This window comes from Lampetra planeri, unplaced genomic scaffold (assembly GCF_965212315.1).
Source record: "Lampetra planeri unplaced genomic scaffold, kcLamPlan1.2.h2 scaffold_413, whole genome shotgun sequence".
Classification (NCBI taxonomy): domain Eukaryota; kingdom Metazoa; phylum Chordata; class Hyperoartia; order Petromyzontiformes; family Petromyzontidae; genus Lampetra; species Lampetra planeri.
This window is the reverse complement of record NW_027615236.1, coordinates 44,057-57,826: the sequence shown is the minus strand read 5'-3', so window position 1 is coordinate 57,826 and position 13,770 is coordinate 44,057. Positions and strand designations below refer to the sequence as shown.

At 51.8% G+C, this 13,770-nt stretch overlaps 1 protein-coding gene across 1 annotated transcript; it reads left to right on the top strand.

Moving 5' to 3' along the window:
- Window positions 1–351: 351 nt before the first annotated feature.
- LOC144741059 (delta-sarcoglycan-like) lies at window positions 352–12,758 on the top strand (the record flags this gene model as incomplete). The annotated part of the gene is given in 6 exon segments (XM_078623736.1): window positions 352–552; window positions 554–575; window positions 1,201–1,273; window positions 2,916–3,039; window positions 7,353–7,568; window positions 11,243–12,758. Coding segments are annotated over 5 exon segments (636 nt in total), but the record flags the coding sequence as incomplete, so codon positions are not given.
- Window positions 12,759–13,770: the final 1,012 nt, after the last annotated feature.

Below are 13,770 nucleotides of genomic sequence, written 5' to 3'. Positions count from 1 at the left end.
CTCACTCACTCACTCACCCGCCTCACCTGCTCGCTCACTCACTTACTCACCCGCCCGCCCCACACTACTCGCTCACCCATTCACCCGCTCACTCACTCGCTCACCCGTTCACCCGCCATCATCATCATCGTCGTCGTCGTCATCGTTATCGTTGTCATCATCGTCATCATAATCGTTGTTGTTGTTGTCGTCATTGCCATCATCGTTGTCGTCATTGTCATCATCGTCGTCGTCGTCATCATCGTCGTCATCATCATCATCGTCGTCGTCATCATCGTCGTCGTCATCATCATCGTCATCATCGTCATCATCATCATCGTCGTCATCATCATCATCATCGTCGTGTCGTCATCATCGTCGTCGTCATCGTTGTCGTCGTCATCGTCGTCGTCGTCATCGTCGTTGTCGTCGTTATCGTCGTTGTCATCGTCATCGTCGTCGTCATCGTCGTCGTCCGCAGGGCCGGACTCGGTGGAGGCTAAGAGCAAGCGCTTCCAAGTGACCTCGAGCTCCGGCAAGTTTCTGTTCTCGGCCGAAGACTCGGAGGTGGTGGGTGGGAGCCGATCGACTGCGAGGTGCTCGGTAAGCCCCTCCCCCCCTCCCCCCCCCCCTCCCTCCCCCTCCTACTCCCCCTCCCCTTCCCCCTCCCTCCTCTTTCCTCCTCCCACCTCCCTCCCCTCCTCCCTCCTCCCCTCCCCCCCTCCCTCCTCCCCCTCCTACTCCTCCCCTCCCCCTCCCCCCCCTCCCCCTCCTCCTCCCTCCTTCCTCTCCCCCCTCCCCCCTCCTCCTCCCTCTTCCCTCCTCCTCCCTCCCCCATCCTCCCTCCCTCCTCCTCCCCCTCCCCCCCTCCCTCTCCTCCTCCTCCTCCTCCCTCCTTCCTCCTCCTCCCTCCCCCCTCCTCCCTCCCTCCTCCCCCTCCCCCCTGCCTCCTCCTCCCTCCTCCTCCCTCCCTCCCTCCTCCTCCCCCCTGCTCCCTCCCCCCCTCCCTCCTCCTCCTCCTCCTCCTTCCTCCACGCTTCGGGGGGCTTCCCCCCCCCCCGCGTCTTTGACGTCGCAGCATCACGGCATCGTGCACACGCACGATGCCGTGTCACTGACGATGCTAATGCTCTTGATGATGATGCTGCTGCTGATGGTAATGATGATGCTGATGATGCTGATGATGATGCTGATGATGCTGATGATGCTGGTTTGTTGCAGGAGCTGAAGGTGCCTTATTTGAACATTCGATCCAAACGCCGCAAGTCAGAGCAGAGCCGTTCAAGCATCTCAGGTACCCAGAATGGTGGTGGTGGTGGTGATGGTGGTGATGGTGGTGGTGGTGATGGTGGTGGTGGTGGTGGTGGTGATGGTGGTGGTGGTGATGGTGGTGGTGATGGTGGTGATGGTGGTGATGGTGGTGGTGATGGTGGTGATGGTGGTGGTGGTGATGGTGGTGGTGGTGATGGTGGTGGTGATGGTGGTGATGGTGGTGTGGCTGACTCTGTGGTGGTGGTGGTGATGGTGATGGTGGTGATGGTGGTGATGGTGGTGGTGGTGATGGTGGTGGTGATGGTGGTGATGGTGGTGATGGTGGTGGTGATGGTGGTGATGGTGGTGATGGTGGTGGTGGTGATGGTGGTGGTGATGGTGGTGATGGTGGTGATGGTGGTGGTGGTGATGGTGGTGGTGGTGGTGATGGTGGTGGTGATGGTGGTGGTGGTGGTGATGGTGGTGGTGATGGTGGTGATGGTGGTGTGGCTGACTCTGTGGTGGTGGTGATGGTGGTGGTGGTGGTGATGGTGATGGTGGTGATGGTGGTGTGGCTGACTCTGTGGTGGTGGTGATGGTGGTGATGGTGGTGGTGGTGATGGTGGTGGTGGTGATGGTGGTGGTGATGGTGGTGATGGTGGTGGTGATGGTGGTGATGGTGGTGGTGGTGATGGTGGTGGTGGTGGTGATGGTGGTGGTGATGGTGGTGATGGTGGTGTGGCTGACTCTGTGGTGGTGGTGATGGTGGTGGTGGTGATGGTGGTGGTGATGGTGGTGATGGTGGTGATGGTGGTGGTGATGGTGGTGGTGGGTGGTGATGGTGGTGATGGTGGTGATGGTGGTGGTGATGGTGGTGATGGTGGTGGTGGTGATGGTGGTGGTGATGGTGGTGGTGATGGTGGTGATGGTGGTGGTGGTGATGGTGGTGGTGGTGGTGGTGATGGTGGTGGTGGTGATGGTGGTGGTGGTGATGGTGGTGGTGATGGTGGTGATGGTGGTGGTGGTGGTGATAGTGGTGATGGTGATGGTGGTGATGGTGGTGGTGGTGTGTCTATCCCTGTGGTGGTGGTGGTGTGGCTGGCCCTGTGGTAGTGGTGGTGGTGTGGCCGCCCCAGGCTGGAGTCTCCTACGAGGGCGTTGTGGCTGGACGCGCCGCAGGGTGTGGTGGTGGTGATGGTGATGGTGGTGGTGATGGTGATGGTAGTGGTGATGGTGGTGGTGATGGTGGTGATGGTGGTGGTGGTGGTGTGGCTGACCCTGTGGTGGTGGTGGTGGTCGTGGTGGTGTGGCTGGCCCAGGCTGGAGTCCCCCACAAAGGCGTTGTGGCTGGACGTGCCGCAGGGCGTGGTGGTGGTGATGGTGATGGTGGTGATGGTGGTGGTGTGGCTGACCCTGTGGTGGTGGTGGTGTGGCTGGCCCAGGCTGGAGTCCCCCACGAGGGCGTTGTGGCTGGACGCTCCGCAGGGCGTGGTGGTGGTGATGGTGATGGTCGTGATGGTGGTGATGGTGGTGTGGCTGACCCTGTGGTGGTGGTGTGGCTGCACCAGGCTGGAGTCCCCCACGAGGGCGTTGTGGCTGGACGCTCCGCAGGGCGTGGTGGTGGTGATGGTGATGGTCGTGATGGTGGTGTGGCTGACCCTGTGGTGGTGGTGTGGCTGCACCAGGCTGGAGTCCCCCACGAGGGCGTTGTGGCTGGACGCGCCGCAGGGCGTGGTGCTGCAGGCCGACGCGGGCGACGTGCGCGCCTCGTGCCGCCAGGACCTCACGCTGGAGTCGCGGGACGGAGCCGTGAGAGAGACACGCGGAGACACGGAGAGAGAGACACGCGGGGAGACATGCGGAGACACGGGGAGACACGGGGAGACACGGGGAGACACGCGGAGACACGGGGAGACACGGGGAGACACGCGGGGAGACATGCGGAGACACGGGGAGAGACAGACACGCGGAGACACGCGGGGAGACACGGGGAGACACGCGGAGACACGGGGAGACATGCGGGGAGACATGCGGAGACACGGGGAGACACGGGGAGCGAGACACGGAGAGACACGCGGAGACACGGGGAGAGAGACACGGGAAGACACGCGGAGAGAGACATGGGGAGACACGGGGAGAGACGGGAAGAGAGACACAGGGAGAGAGACACGGGGAGACACGCGGAGAGAGACACGGAGAGACAAGGAGAGAGAGACACGGAGAGAGAGACATGGGGAAAGACACGCGGGGAGAGACACACGGGGAGAGAGACACGGGGAGAGAGACACGGGGAGAGAGACACGGGGAGAGAGACACGGGGAGAGAGACACGGGGAGACACGTGGAGAGGGACATTGGGAGGGAGACGTGGAGAGACGCGGGGAAAGAGACACACAGGGAGAGACGCGGGGAGAGAGACACACGGGGAGAGAGACACGGGGAGAGAGAAACACGCGGGGAGACACGGGGAGACATGTGGAGAGAGACATTGGGAGGGAGACATTGGGAGGGAGACATGGAGAGAGACGCGGGGAAAGAGACACACAGGGAGAGACGCGGGGAGAGAGACACACGGGGAGAGAGACACGGGGAGAGAGAAACACGCGGGGAGACACGGGGAGACACGGGGAGAGAGACATTGGGAGGGAGACACGGGGAGAGAGACATTGGGAGGGAGACACGGGGAGAGAGACACGGGAAGACACGCGGAGAGAGACATGGGGAGACACGGGGAGACACGGGGAGAGAGACATTGGGAGGGAGACACGGAAAGAGAGAGACACGGGGAGACACGGGGAGACACGGGGAGAGAGACATTGGGAGGGAGACACGGGGAGAGAGAGACACGGGGAGACACGGGGAGAGAGACATTGGGAGGGAGACACGGGGAGAGAGAGACACGGGGAGACACGGGGAGAGAGACATTGGGAGGGAGACACGGGGAGAGAGAGACACGGGGAGACACGGGGAGAGAGACATTGGGAGGGAGACACGGGGAGAGAGAGACACGGGGAGACACGGGGAGAGAGACATTGGGAGGGAGACACGGAGAGAGAGACATTGGGAGGGAGACACGGGGAGAGAGGAGCGGAATGGCACGGTGACAGGGAGAGAGAAGGGGAGACAGGGAAACAGAGAGATGGTTCACTCAAGCAGATCGTGTGGCCGATGGGTTTGCAAAAAGCACTCACACGTTGTTGCGTTTGAGGCACGCACCTCTGATTAGCAAGGTTGGCTACGTACGGTGCGAAAGAAGTTCAACATACATGCATGCGTACATGGTGATGACGATGATGGTTGATGTTGACATCGCGCCCGTCTGGAACGCTCTTCCCTTCCGATATTTGGAAGCCATTGTGAGCTGCGCACTTTTAAATCGTCGTCGTCATCACCAAGATTGATAAACTCACCATTGGAACCTCATTTGCCAGAAGAAAAAAAATATGATAATTGGTTTTTACCCTTTTATCTGGCAACAAAACTGACACCTTTTTTTACAAGGAGTCATGTTTGCATTGACCACAATACATGCGGTCGGAATGCAAACAAAAAACATAACTCTGATAATGTGCACTGTCCTTGAAGTTGACGTCATCTGGTCCAACACCATGTGAGACTAGGCTCTAAGGAAAGCTGTCTCGGGTGTGGACCAATCAACTTCAAGGACAGTGCATACATTATCAGAGTTATGTTTTTTGTTTGCATTATGACTGCAGGTATTGTGGTCTATGCCAACATGACTCCATGTAAAAAAAGGTGTCAGTTTTGTTGTCAGATAAAAGGGTAAAAAAACAATAATCATTGACAAACTCGTTTCTTTAAAGCTTCTTGTTGTGTTTAGTTTGTTGTCCTTAAACCGCGCCTCTGATTGGCACGTTGGCCACGTACGGTGCGAAAGAAGTTCAACGTTCACGCACCGTCCGGCTAAGGAACAATTCAGGAAAAGTCACGTAGAAGGGAAATAATAAAATAATAAAATTACAATATTTAAATAATTCTCACGACGTTTCGGCCACAACGCAAGCAGCCGTCCTCAGGTGAAGACCAGGTCTGTCGGGGAGACAGCGTCTGAATGACGCTGTCTCCCCGACAGACCTCGTCTTGCCTGCATTCACGAAAGCTTTAAATCGAAATTTAACAATTCAGAAATCGACCAGCAGGTGGCATGGCAGTGCTACAGTTACCTTGTCGTTTCGGGCGATTTAGAGGGAAAATCTCTAATTGGGATTTTTTTTTCTGACAGATATTTCGAGAGCGATTTGATTTGCGATTACATTTTTTTAAAAGTCTGGCTTCATCTTCTTGGTTTTTTTCGGTAAAGTCACGTAGAAGGGAAGTAATAAAATAATAAAACTAAAACATAATAAAATAATTCTCACGACGTTTCGGCCACAACGCAAGCAGCCGTCCTCAGGTGAAGAACAGGTCTGTCGGGGAGACAGCGTCTGAATTTTATTACTTCCCTTCTACGTGACTTTACCGAAAGAACCAAGAAGATGAATCCCTGCAGTCACGAAAGCTTTAAATCGAAAAGTCTGGCTTCAGTTCCATACTCGCTGTGTAATAGATTTAAAGCGTGCGATGGAGCATTGCCACGTGATACCATCACAACATGAACTGCTCTGTATATTCTAATGCAAGGGTGAGAACTTAAAATTGCTTCCAACAAATATTTATTGAAATGTTTTAATTGAAATAGAACAATCGAACATAGAACAATTGTTAAGTTAAATAAATAAAGTTATAACAATAAAACATTATCTTCTTGGTTCTTTCGGTAAAGTCACGTAGAAGGGAAGTAATAAAATAATAAAAATAAAACATAATAAAATAATTATCACGACGTTTCGGCTTTATTATGTTTTATTTGTTTTATTATTTTATTACTTCCCGTCTACGTGACTTTACCGAAAGAACCAAGAAGATGAATCCCTGCAGTCACGAAAGCTTTAAATCGAAAAATAAAACATTAAACAATCCAAATAAGAAAGTACTGTAATAGGACTTTTCAAATCGCAAAAAAAATCGCAGACTTTGTGATATGTTAATCTTATTGTTTCAAATTGCGATTAGTCGATTTGAAATCGATTAATCGTTCAACCCGAGTTGTGGGACCTCCCTTGCCCACTATCAATCTATAACAATGAGGTTTGACCCTTTCTGGCAATAAAACAGGAGTTGTGTTACACGCAAACCTGCACACACACACACCTGCACACACACACCTGCACACACACACACCTGCACACACACACACCTGCACACACACACCTGCACACACACACATCTGCACACACACCTGCACACACACACCTGCACGCACACACCTGCACACACCTGCACACATCTGCACACACACACCTGCACACACACACCTGCACACACACACCTGCACACACACACCTGCACACACACACACCTGCACACACACACACCTGCACACACACACCTGCACACACACACCTGCACACACACACCTGCACACACCTGTACACACACACACAACTGCACACACACACCTGCACACACACACACCTGCACACACACCTGCACACACACACACACCTGCACACGCAAACCTGTACACACACACATCTGCACACACACACCTGCACACACACACACCTGCACACACACACACCTGCACACACACACACCTGCACACACACACATCTGCACACACACACCTGCACACACACACACCTACACACACACATCTGCACACACACACCTGCACACACCTGTACACACACACACCTGTGCACACACACACCTGTACACACACAAACACCTGTACACACATACACCTGTACACACACCTGTACACACCTGTGCACACACACACCTGTACACATACACCTGTACACACACCTGTACACACACCTGTACACACACACCTGTACACACACCTGTACACACACACACCTGCACACACACCTGTACACACACACACACCTGTACACACACACACCTGTACACACCTGTACACACACACACCTGTACACACACACACACCTGTACACACACACACACACACACCTGTATACACACACACACCTGTATACACACACACACCTGTACACACACACACTCACCTGTTGCTGTTGTGGTTTTCGAGAGCAGATCGTGCTGGACTCGGAGACGATCCGGGTGCCGAACCTTCCGCGGGGCAGCAGCAGCAGCGGCGGCGGTGGTGGTGGTGGCCACCCGGGACAGGGACCCCGCGCCCCCGAGGGTGTGCACGAGCTGTGCGCGTGTCCCGGCGGGAAGGTCTACCTGGCCACCGCCAAAGCCGAGGGCGGGCAGGGATGCCGGGCCGCGGGGATCGTGTGCGACTGAGTGCGTGCACACACACGTGTACACTTACACACACACACACACGTGTGTACACACACACACACGTGTACACACACTTACACACACGTGTGTACACACACACGTGTACACACACTTACACACACGTGTACACACACACACACACGTGTACACTTACACACACGTGTACACACACACGCGTGTACACACACGCACACGTGTACACACACACACAAACACGTGTACACACACACACACGTGTACACACACACACGTGTACACACACGTGTACACACACGCACGTGTACACACACACACGTGTACACACACACACGTGTACACACTCATGGACACGTGTCCACACACACACGTGTACACATGAACATACACACACGTCTACACACACACGTGTACACACGCATTACATGTGTGTACACACACATTACGTGTGTACAAGTGCGCGTGTGTGTATATGTTTGTGTGTGTACAAGCAAGAACATCTGCTGGACTACATAGTGACGGACCAGCGGATGCGAGCCCATGTCCTTGACACCAGGACCTACCGTGGAGCTGATCTGACCTCTGACCATCGACTAGTCATCTGTAAGATGCGCCTGCCATTCTTCCACTCCGGTGGTGGGTGTACACCCAGGACCCCATTCCAACCAAAAGTGGCCTGGTCTCAGCTAGCTGATGAAAGTTGCAAGCGAGAATTTCATCATTGCTTGCAGCTGGGGTTGGCATCGTCCCCCACTCCACCTGATGTCGAGGGTAAATGGGCGAGGTTTAAGACTGTGACTCATGCAGCTGCAATGGCTGCTTTGGGTACGCGGTCCAGACCTCCCCAGAAACCCTGGCTGACAGAGGAGGTGTTCAGGTTAATTGAGAAAAAGCGACAGGCCCACTCTCATCGCCTACAGCATCCCACGTCGGAGAATGAGGAGGTTTACCGCAGCCTTCGCTCGGAGGTTCGGAGAGCCGTAAGGCGCTGTAAGGATGGGTGGCGGTCGCGGGTTGCTGAGGAGATGGAGTCTGCCTCAGTGGCCCGCGATCACAAATCACTATTTAATTCCATCAAAAAAGTAACCTGCAGCGCCACACCTATTACCATCATTAGAGGAAAAAACGGTGATCCAATCTCCGACCCCCAGGAACAGGTTTGCAGATTTGCTGAGCATTTCTGCGAGGTCCTGGGGGAGGGAAAATCTCTCAGCCAGGAAAACATCATGGCACAAAGTGGGGATAACCCTGCTGAGGCTGCGGTGCCTCAAATATTGGAAGAGGTCACCCCCTGTGAGTGGCTGGCTGAGGTGCCAGCTGTTGAGGAAGTACTGAGGGCGATCCGGAGTCTGAGACCAGGGAAGGCACCGGGCAGAGATGATCTCCCAAGCGAAATGCTGAGGGAGGGTGGCGTTTGTGCACAGACTGCCCTATATGACATCATAACAACAGTCTGGACCACTGGACGGGTTCCGCAGGACTGGAAGGATGCCCTGGTGGTCCCCCTCTTTAAGAAGGGGGACCGTACCGACTGTAACAACTACAGGGGCATCTCACTCCTCAGTGTGCCGGGTAAGGTCCTGGCAAGGATTATTCAACATCGCCTTGCTAGGCACGCTGAGGAGAGGCTTGCGGAGCCCCAATGCGGTTTCAGGAAAGGGCGGTCCTGCACAGATGCCATATTTTCTGTCCGTCTGCTCCAGCAGAGGTGTAGGGAATTTCAAAAAGACCTACATCTCTGCTTTATTGACCTGGTCAAGGCCTATGATACCATCAGTAGGACTGGGCTCTGGGTTGTTCTTCGTGCTTTCGGAGTCCCTGACCCTCTGCTCACGATCATTAAGGACCTTCATGATGGTGAGCGGGCCCGGGTAAAACTACGTGGCCGGGAGTCGGAGCCTTTCCCTGTACACCTTGGGGTGCGACAGGGATGTCCTCTGGCTCCCACATTATTTAACATCTATTTCGACTGCGTAGTTCGTGAAGCCTTCAAAAGCTGTACCGGGGGAATTACCATTTGGTACAGATATAATGGGAGGCTGATCGACGCCCGGGTGCGATCAAGGGATGGCTCCCTATTGGTCAACCACGTTATGTATGCCGATGATTTGGTAATAGCTGCTCATTCAGAAGAGGAGTTGGAGACGCTGCTGCTGAGACTGGAGTGTGCCACCAAGAGGTGGGGCCTTACCATCAGCCCCACCAAAACTAAGCACCTGCCTGGGTATTTTGTACCATCGGGCACTCCACCCCCACAACTCCCAATCGGTGATGGGGCAGTTGTGGAGAGAGTGGAGAGTTTCCCATACCTGGGCAGTGTGCTTATGACCGGCTCCAGTTTATCAGCAGAGGTCTCACTCCGAATCAGTCGAGCGGCAATATCTTTTCATCGGTTGCGTAACGCTGTGTGGAAGCTACCTGGTCTGTCGCTCCGCACGAAGCTTCAGGTCTTCTCGGCCACGGTCATTCCCTCCCTTCTCTACGCTTGCGAAACGTGGACCCCCCTAGTGGAGCATCTTCGCCGGTTGGAAACATTTAGGCTGGCCTGCCTACGATCCATCCTGGGTTTAACCAGGCTGGATTGTGTGAGGAGCTCACAAGTCCTTGAAAGATCTGGGCAAAGTCCCATCAGTGAGCTCCTCCGGCAGGCAAGGCTGCGTTGGCTGGGTCATGTAGCCCGCATGCCCAGCCACCGCATGCCTAAACAGCTTTTGTTCGGCCGGATCGAGGGGGTTAAACGGGCGCGGCACGGGCTAGAGAAGAGATGGAGTGATGTGGTACAGGAGGACGTGGAGCTGAGTGGACTTGCCGATGACTGGTACCAGCGGTGTCAAGATCGGCCTCAGTGGAGGAGGCTCGTGAAGGACGCTACTGGGCAGTTGGAGGCAGTCGCCCTCCAACAACAACGGAGGGCGGAGGAGCGACGCTCACAACAACGAGCGGAGCGCCGGGTGGCTAAAGCACAGCAAGTTGGCACAGTAGGGGGCACAGGTGGTGGATCAGCCAGTCATCTCGGTCATCTCGGTCAGTCGACCCGTGGCACCTGGGTCTGCCCCGTGACCTCCTGCCAGCGGGCGTTCGACACTTCACGTGGCCTCAGGGTGCACATGGCCTGGCACAAGCGTCGTGGTGACGTCACCGCCACTTAGTGGCGAATGGCGGTTGTTGTTGTTGTGTGTGTACATATGTGTGTATATGTGTATGTCTGTTGACGTATGTATATGCTTGTATATGTGTGTATATGTTTGTATGTATATATATGTGTATATATGTGTATGTATGTATATGTGTTGTGGGGAGCGGTGGTGCAGCGGTTAGCGCGCTGCGCTATGAACCTGGTGACCCAGGTTCGATTCCTGCTCACGGCCAACACCAGTGACGATTATCTGAACCGGTCCTGGGCCTCCCCTAGGTCGACTCAGCCTGAAATGAGTACCTGGTGCGGTGTAGTAAACATCGCCACTGGGGAGACAAAGGCGGCCAGGCGTGGTGTTGGCCACCCACCCCCTCGTGTGCCGTGCCGGCCTTCATAGGTGCTCGCTAACAGCACTTGCCCCTACAGTCTGTTAAGGCTATACGGGGGATCTTTGTATTTGTATGTATGTATATGTATGTGTGTAAATATGTATGTGTGTATGTATGTACGTATGTAGGTATTTGTTCTCTAATTCTCTTTTTGTGTTTGTGTTTTTTTTTAGGAAACCTCCAACTTCTGAGGCGATCTATGCCACGCATTTGCGAGAGTTGTTTATTATTATATATTTTATTTCGCAAGAAGGAGGAAGCTGCCCATTTGCAGAAGGAGACGGTAAATGTATATCTGGAGGGCGGAAACAGAAGGGAAAAAAACCCGGCGAGTTCTGAGGCTGTTACGTGACTTTCTTACGCAAAGAAATGGCGGGAAAGAGACGGCGTGAGGGAGGGTAAGGTGAAGAATGTTAACCGAGACAGAAGATGAGAAAGTTTATGAAGACGATGGTGGTTGCGCAAATGTTTTTAATTATGATTATTATTACTACGAACTTGGAACAACCCTAAACCCCGCAAGAGAAACATTATCGCGGTTGAGGAAATTTTTAAAAAACGTGTTTTTTTTTCTCCCGCCAAAGTAACAAAATGGCGTCGTAGGAAAACAAAATGGCGTCGCAGAAACAAAAATGGCGGCGACCAAAAACTATTTTTGTGACAAAATCAACATTTGGTAGGCTCTTTGCTCGCGAATGAAAGGATATTTGTCTAAAAGTTTAACTGAGTGTGCGTTTGCGACAAATATGCAGTGTTGGTTCATCATGGCAGGATGTCGGTAGCGTGCGTTTGTTTCTGAGGTGATTTTTTAATATATATAATAACAATAATCTGAGGTGATTTGTACATCAATCGCTGGGGACGATGTGGCGAATATAAACAAAAAGACCATCAGACGATGATGTCTCCTTCACGTATTAGTCTCTCCAAATAACAACCCACAATTTCAGCAGCATCGATTCAGTATAAAGCTTGAGTGAATCAACATTGGTTAGCGTCATCTGGTCCAACACCATGTGAGACTAGGCTCTAAGGAAAGCTGTCTCGGGTGTGGACCAATCAACTTCAAGGACAGTGCATACATTATCATAGTTATGTTTTTTGTTTGCATTATGACTGCAGGTATTGTGGTCTATGCAAACATGACTCCTTGTAAAAAAGGTGTCAGTAAAAAAAACAATTATCAACATTGGTTGGCTCTGCTGGTGAGACACTGAAAGTCGAAACCAGTTCTTATCTGGCAGTTCGCCAGCATTGATTCAAACAGAGCCTGGCTTTGCTGATGAGATGCCAAAAATGCGTTCAAAAAGAGCTTCATAGCTTATCAGATTCCTCCAGTATAAATACATATTCTGATTCAATGCCGTTGAAAGCTATTCACTTACAGAAAGCCGTGCGTGTGACTGATGGGATGTGTTAAAACTAACTAAAGTTATTCTATTTTTGCGGAGAGATGGATATACGACGAAGATGCAATCGTCTGATTACGGGGTGATTTGGGTCACATTTGAAAAATGAAATGACAATATTGTTAATGACGGAGTTCTTAATGGTTTTACAAGGTGAATGGGCTACATTGAAAGCCCCGGTGTGCATTTGTCTGGGTTTTTATTTCATATTAACAACCGTGTGTCGATTAATATTCCTTTAACAGTTTGTTTTTGAGAATAAACACGATATTTCTTGGAAGTTTGCACTGTTAACTGTCGGAATAAAACTCGTAAAATTTACCACTCTAAAAATTGGCGGCTAAAAACAGAAATCACGCGGGCATTTTACAAATCGGCAGGAGGCGTTTTTTCGGAACACGAGTTTATGGGACAATTTTTAAAAAAGGATTTCTCGATTTTTTTTTTTTGCTAAAATATTTACGAACATATTAAGAGTGATTCTAGATTTGAAGCTTTCGTGACTGCAAGGAGTCATACTCTTAGTTCTTTCGGTAAAGTCATGTAGGTAAAAAATGAAATTAAAATTAATAAAAATAAAACAATAAAAATCACGACGTTTCGGAGGCAACACAAGCTTCCGTCTTCAGGTGAAACCATCACAGCAAAATATCTGTACCTTATATATATCTGTACCTTATATATATCTGTACCTTATATATATCTGTACCTTATATATTATATATATAAGGTACAGATATTTTGCTGTGACGGTTTCACCTGAAGACGGAAACTTGTGTTGCCTCCGAAACGTCGTGATTTTTATTGTTTTATTTTTATTAATTTTAATTTCATTTTTTACCTACGTGACTTTACCGAAAGAACTTAGACTATGTATTAAGAGGGACCAAAGGGCGTCGTGACGTGATGTGACGTAGCGGTCAAAGGGCACTGCGCTTCAAACCCAGCGTCCCCGAGTTTCGATTCGCGCTCACGACCAACAGCAGTAGGCAAATATCTGAACCGGTCCTGCGCCTCCCCTATGGACGCATGCTGAACTTCCTTTGCACCGTACGTAGCCAACCGTGCTGATCGGAGGTGCGGGGGGGGGGGGGACAACATGGTATACACAAGAAGCAATTCATAATAAAGGTTTTTGGGGGTTAAATCGCGTAAGTATAAACATCTAGAATTGAAGCTTTCGTGACTGCAGGGATTCATATTCTTGGATCTTTCGGTAAAGTCACGTACAAGGAAAAAAATAAAAGAATAAAAATAAAACATAAAATTCTCACGACGTTTCGGCCACAACA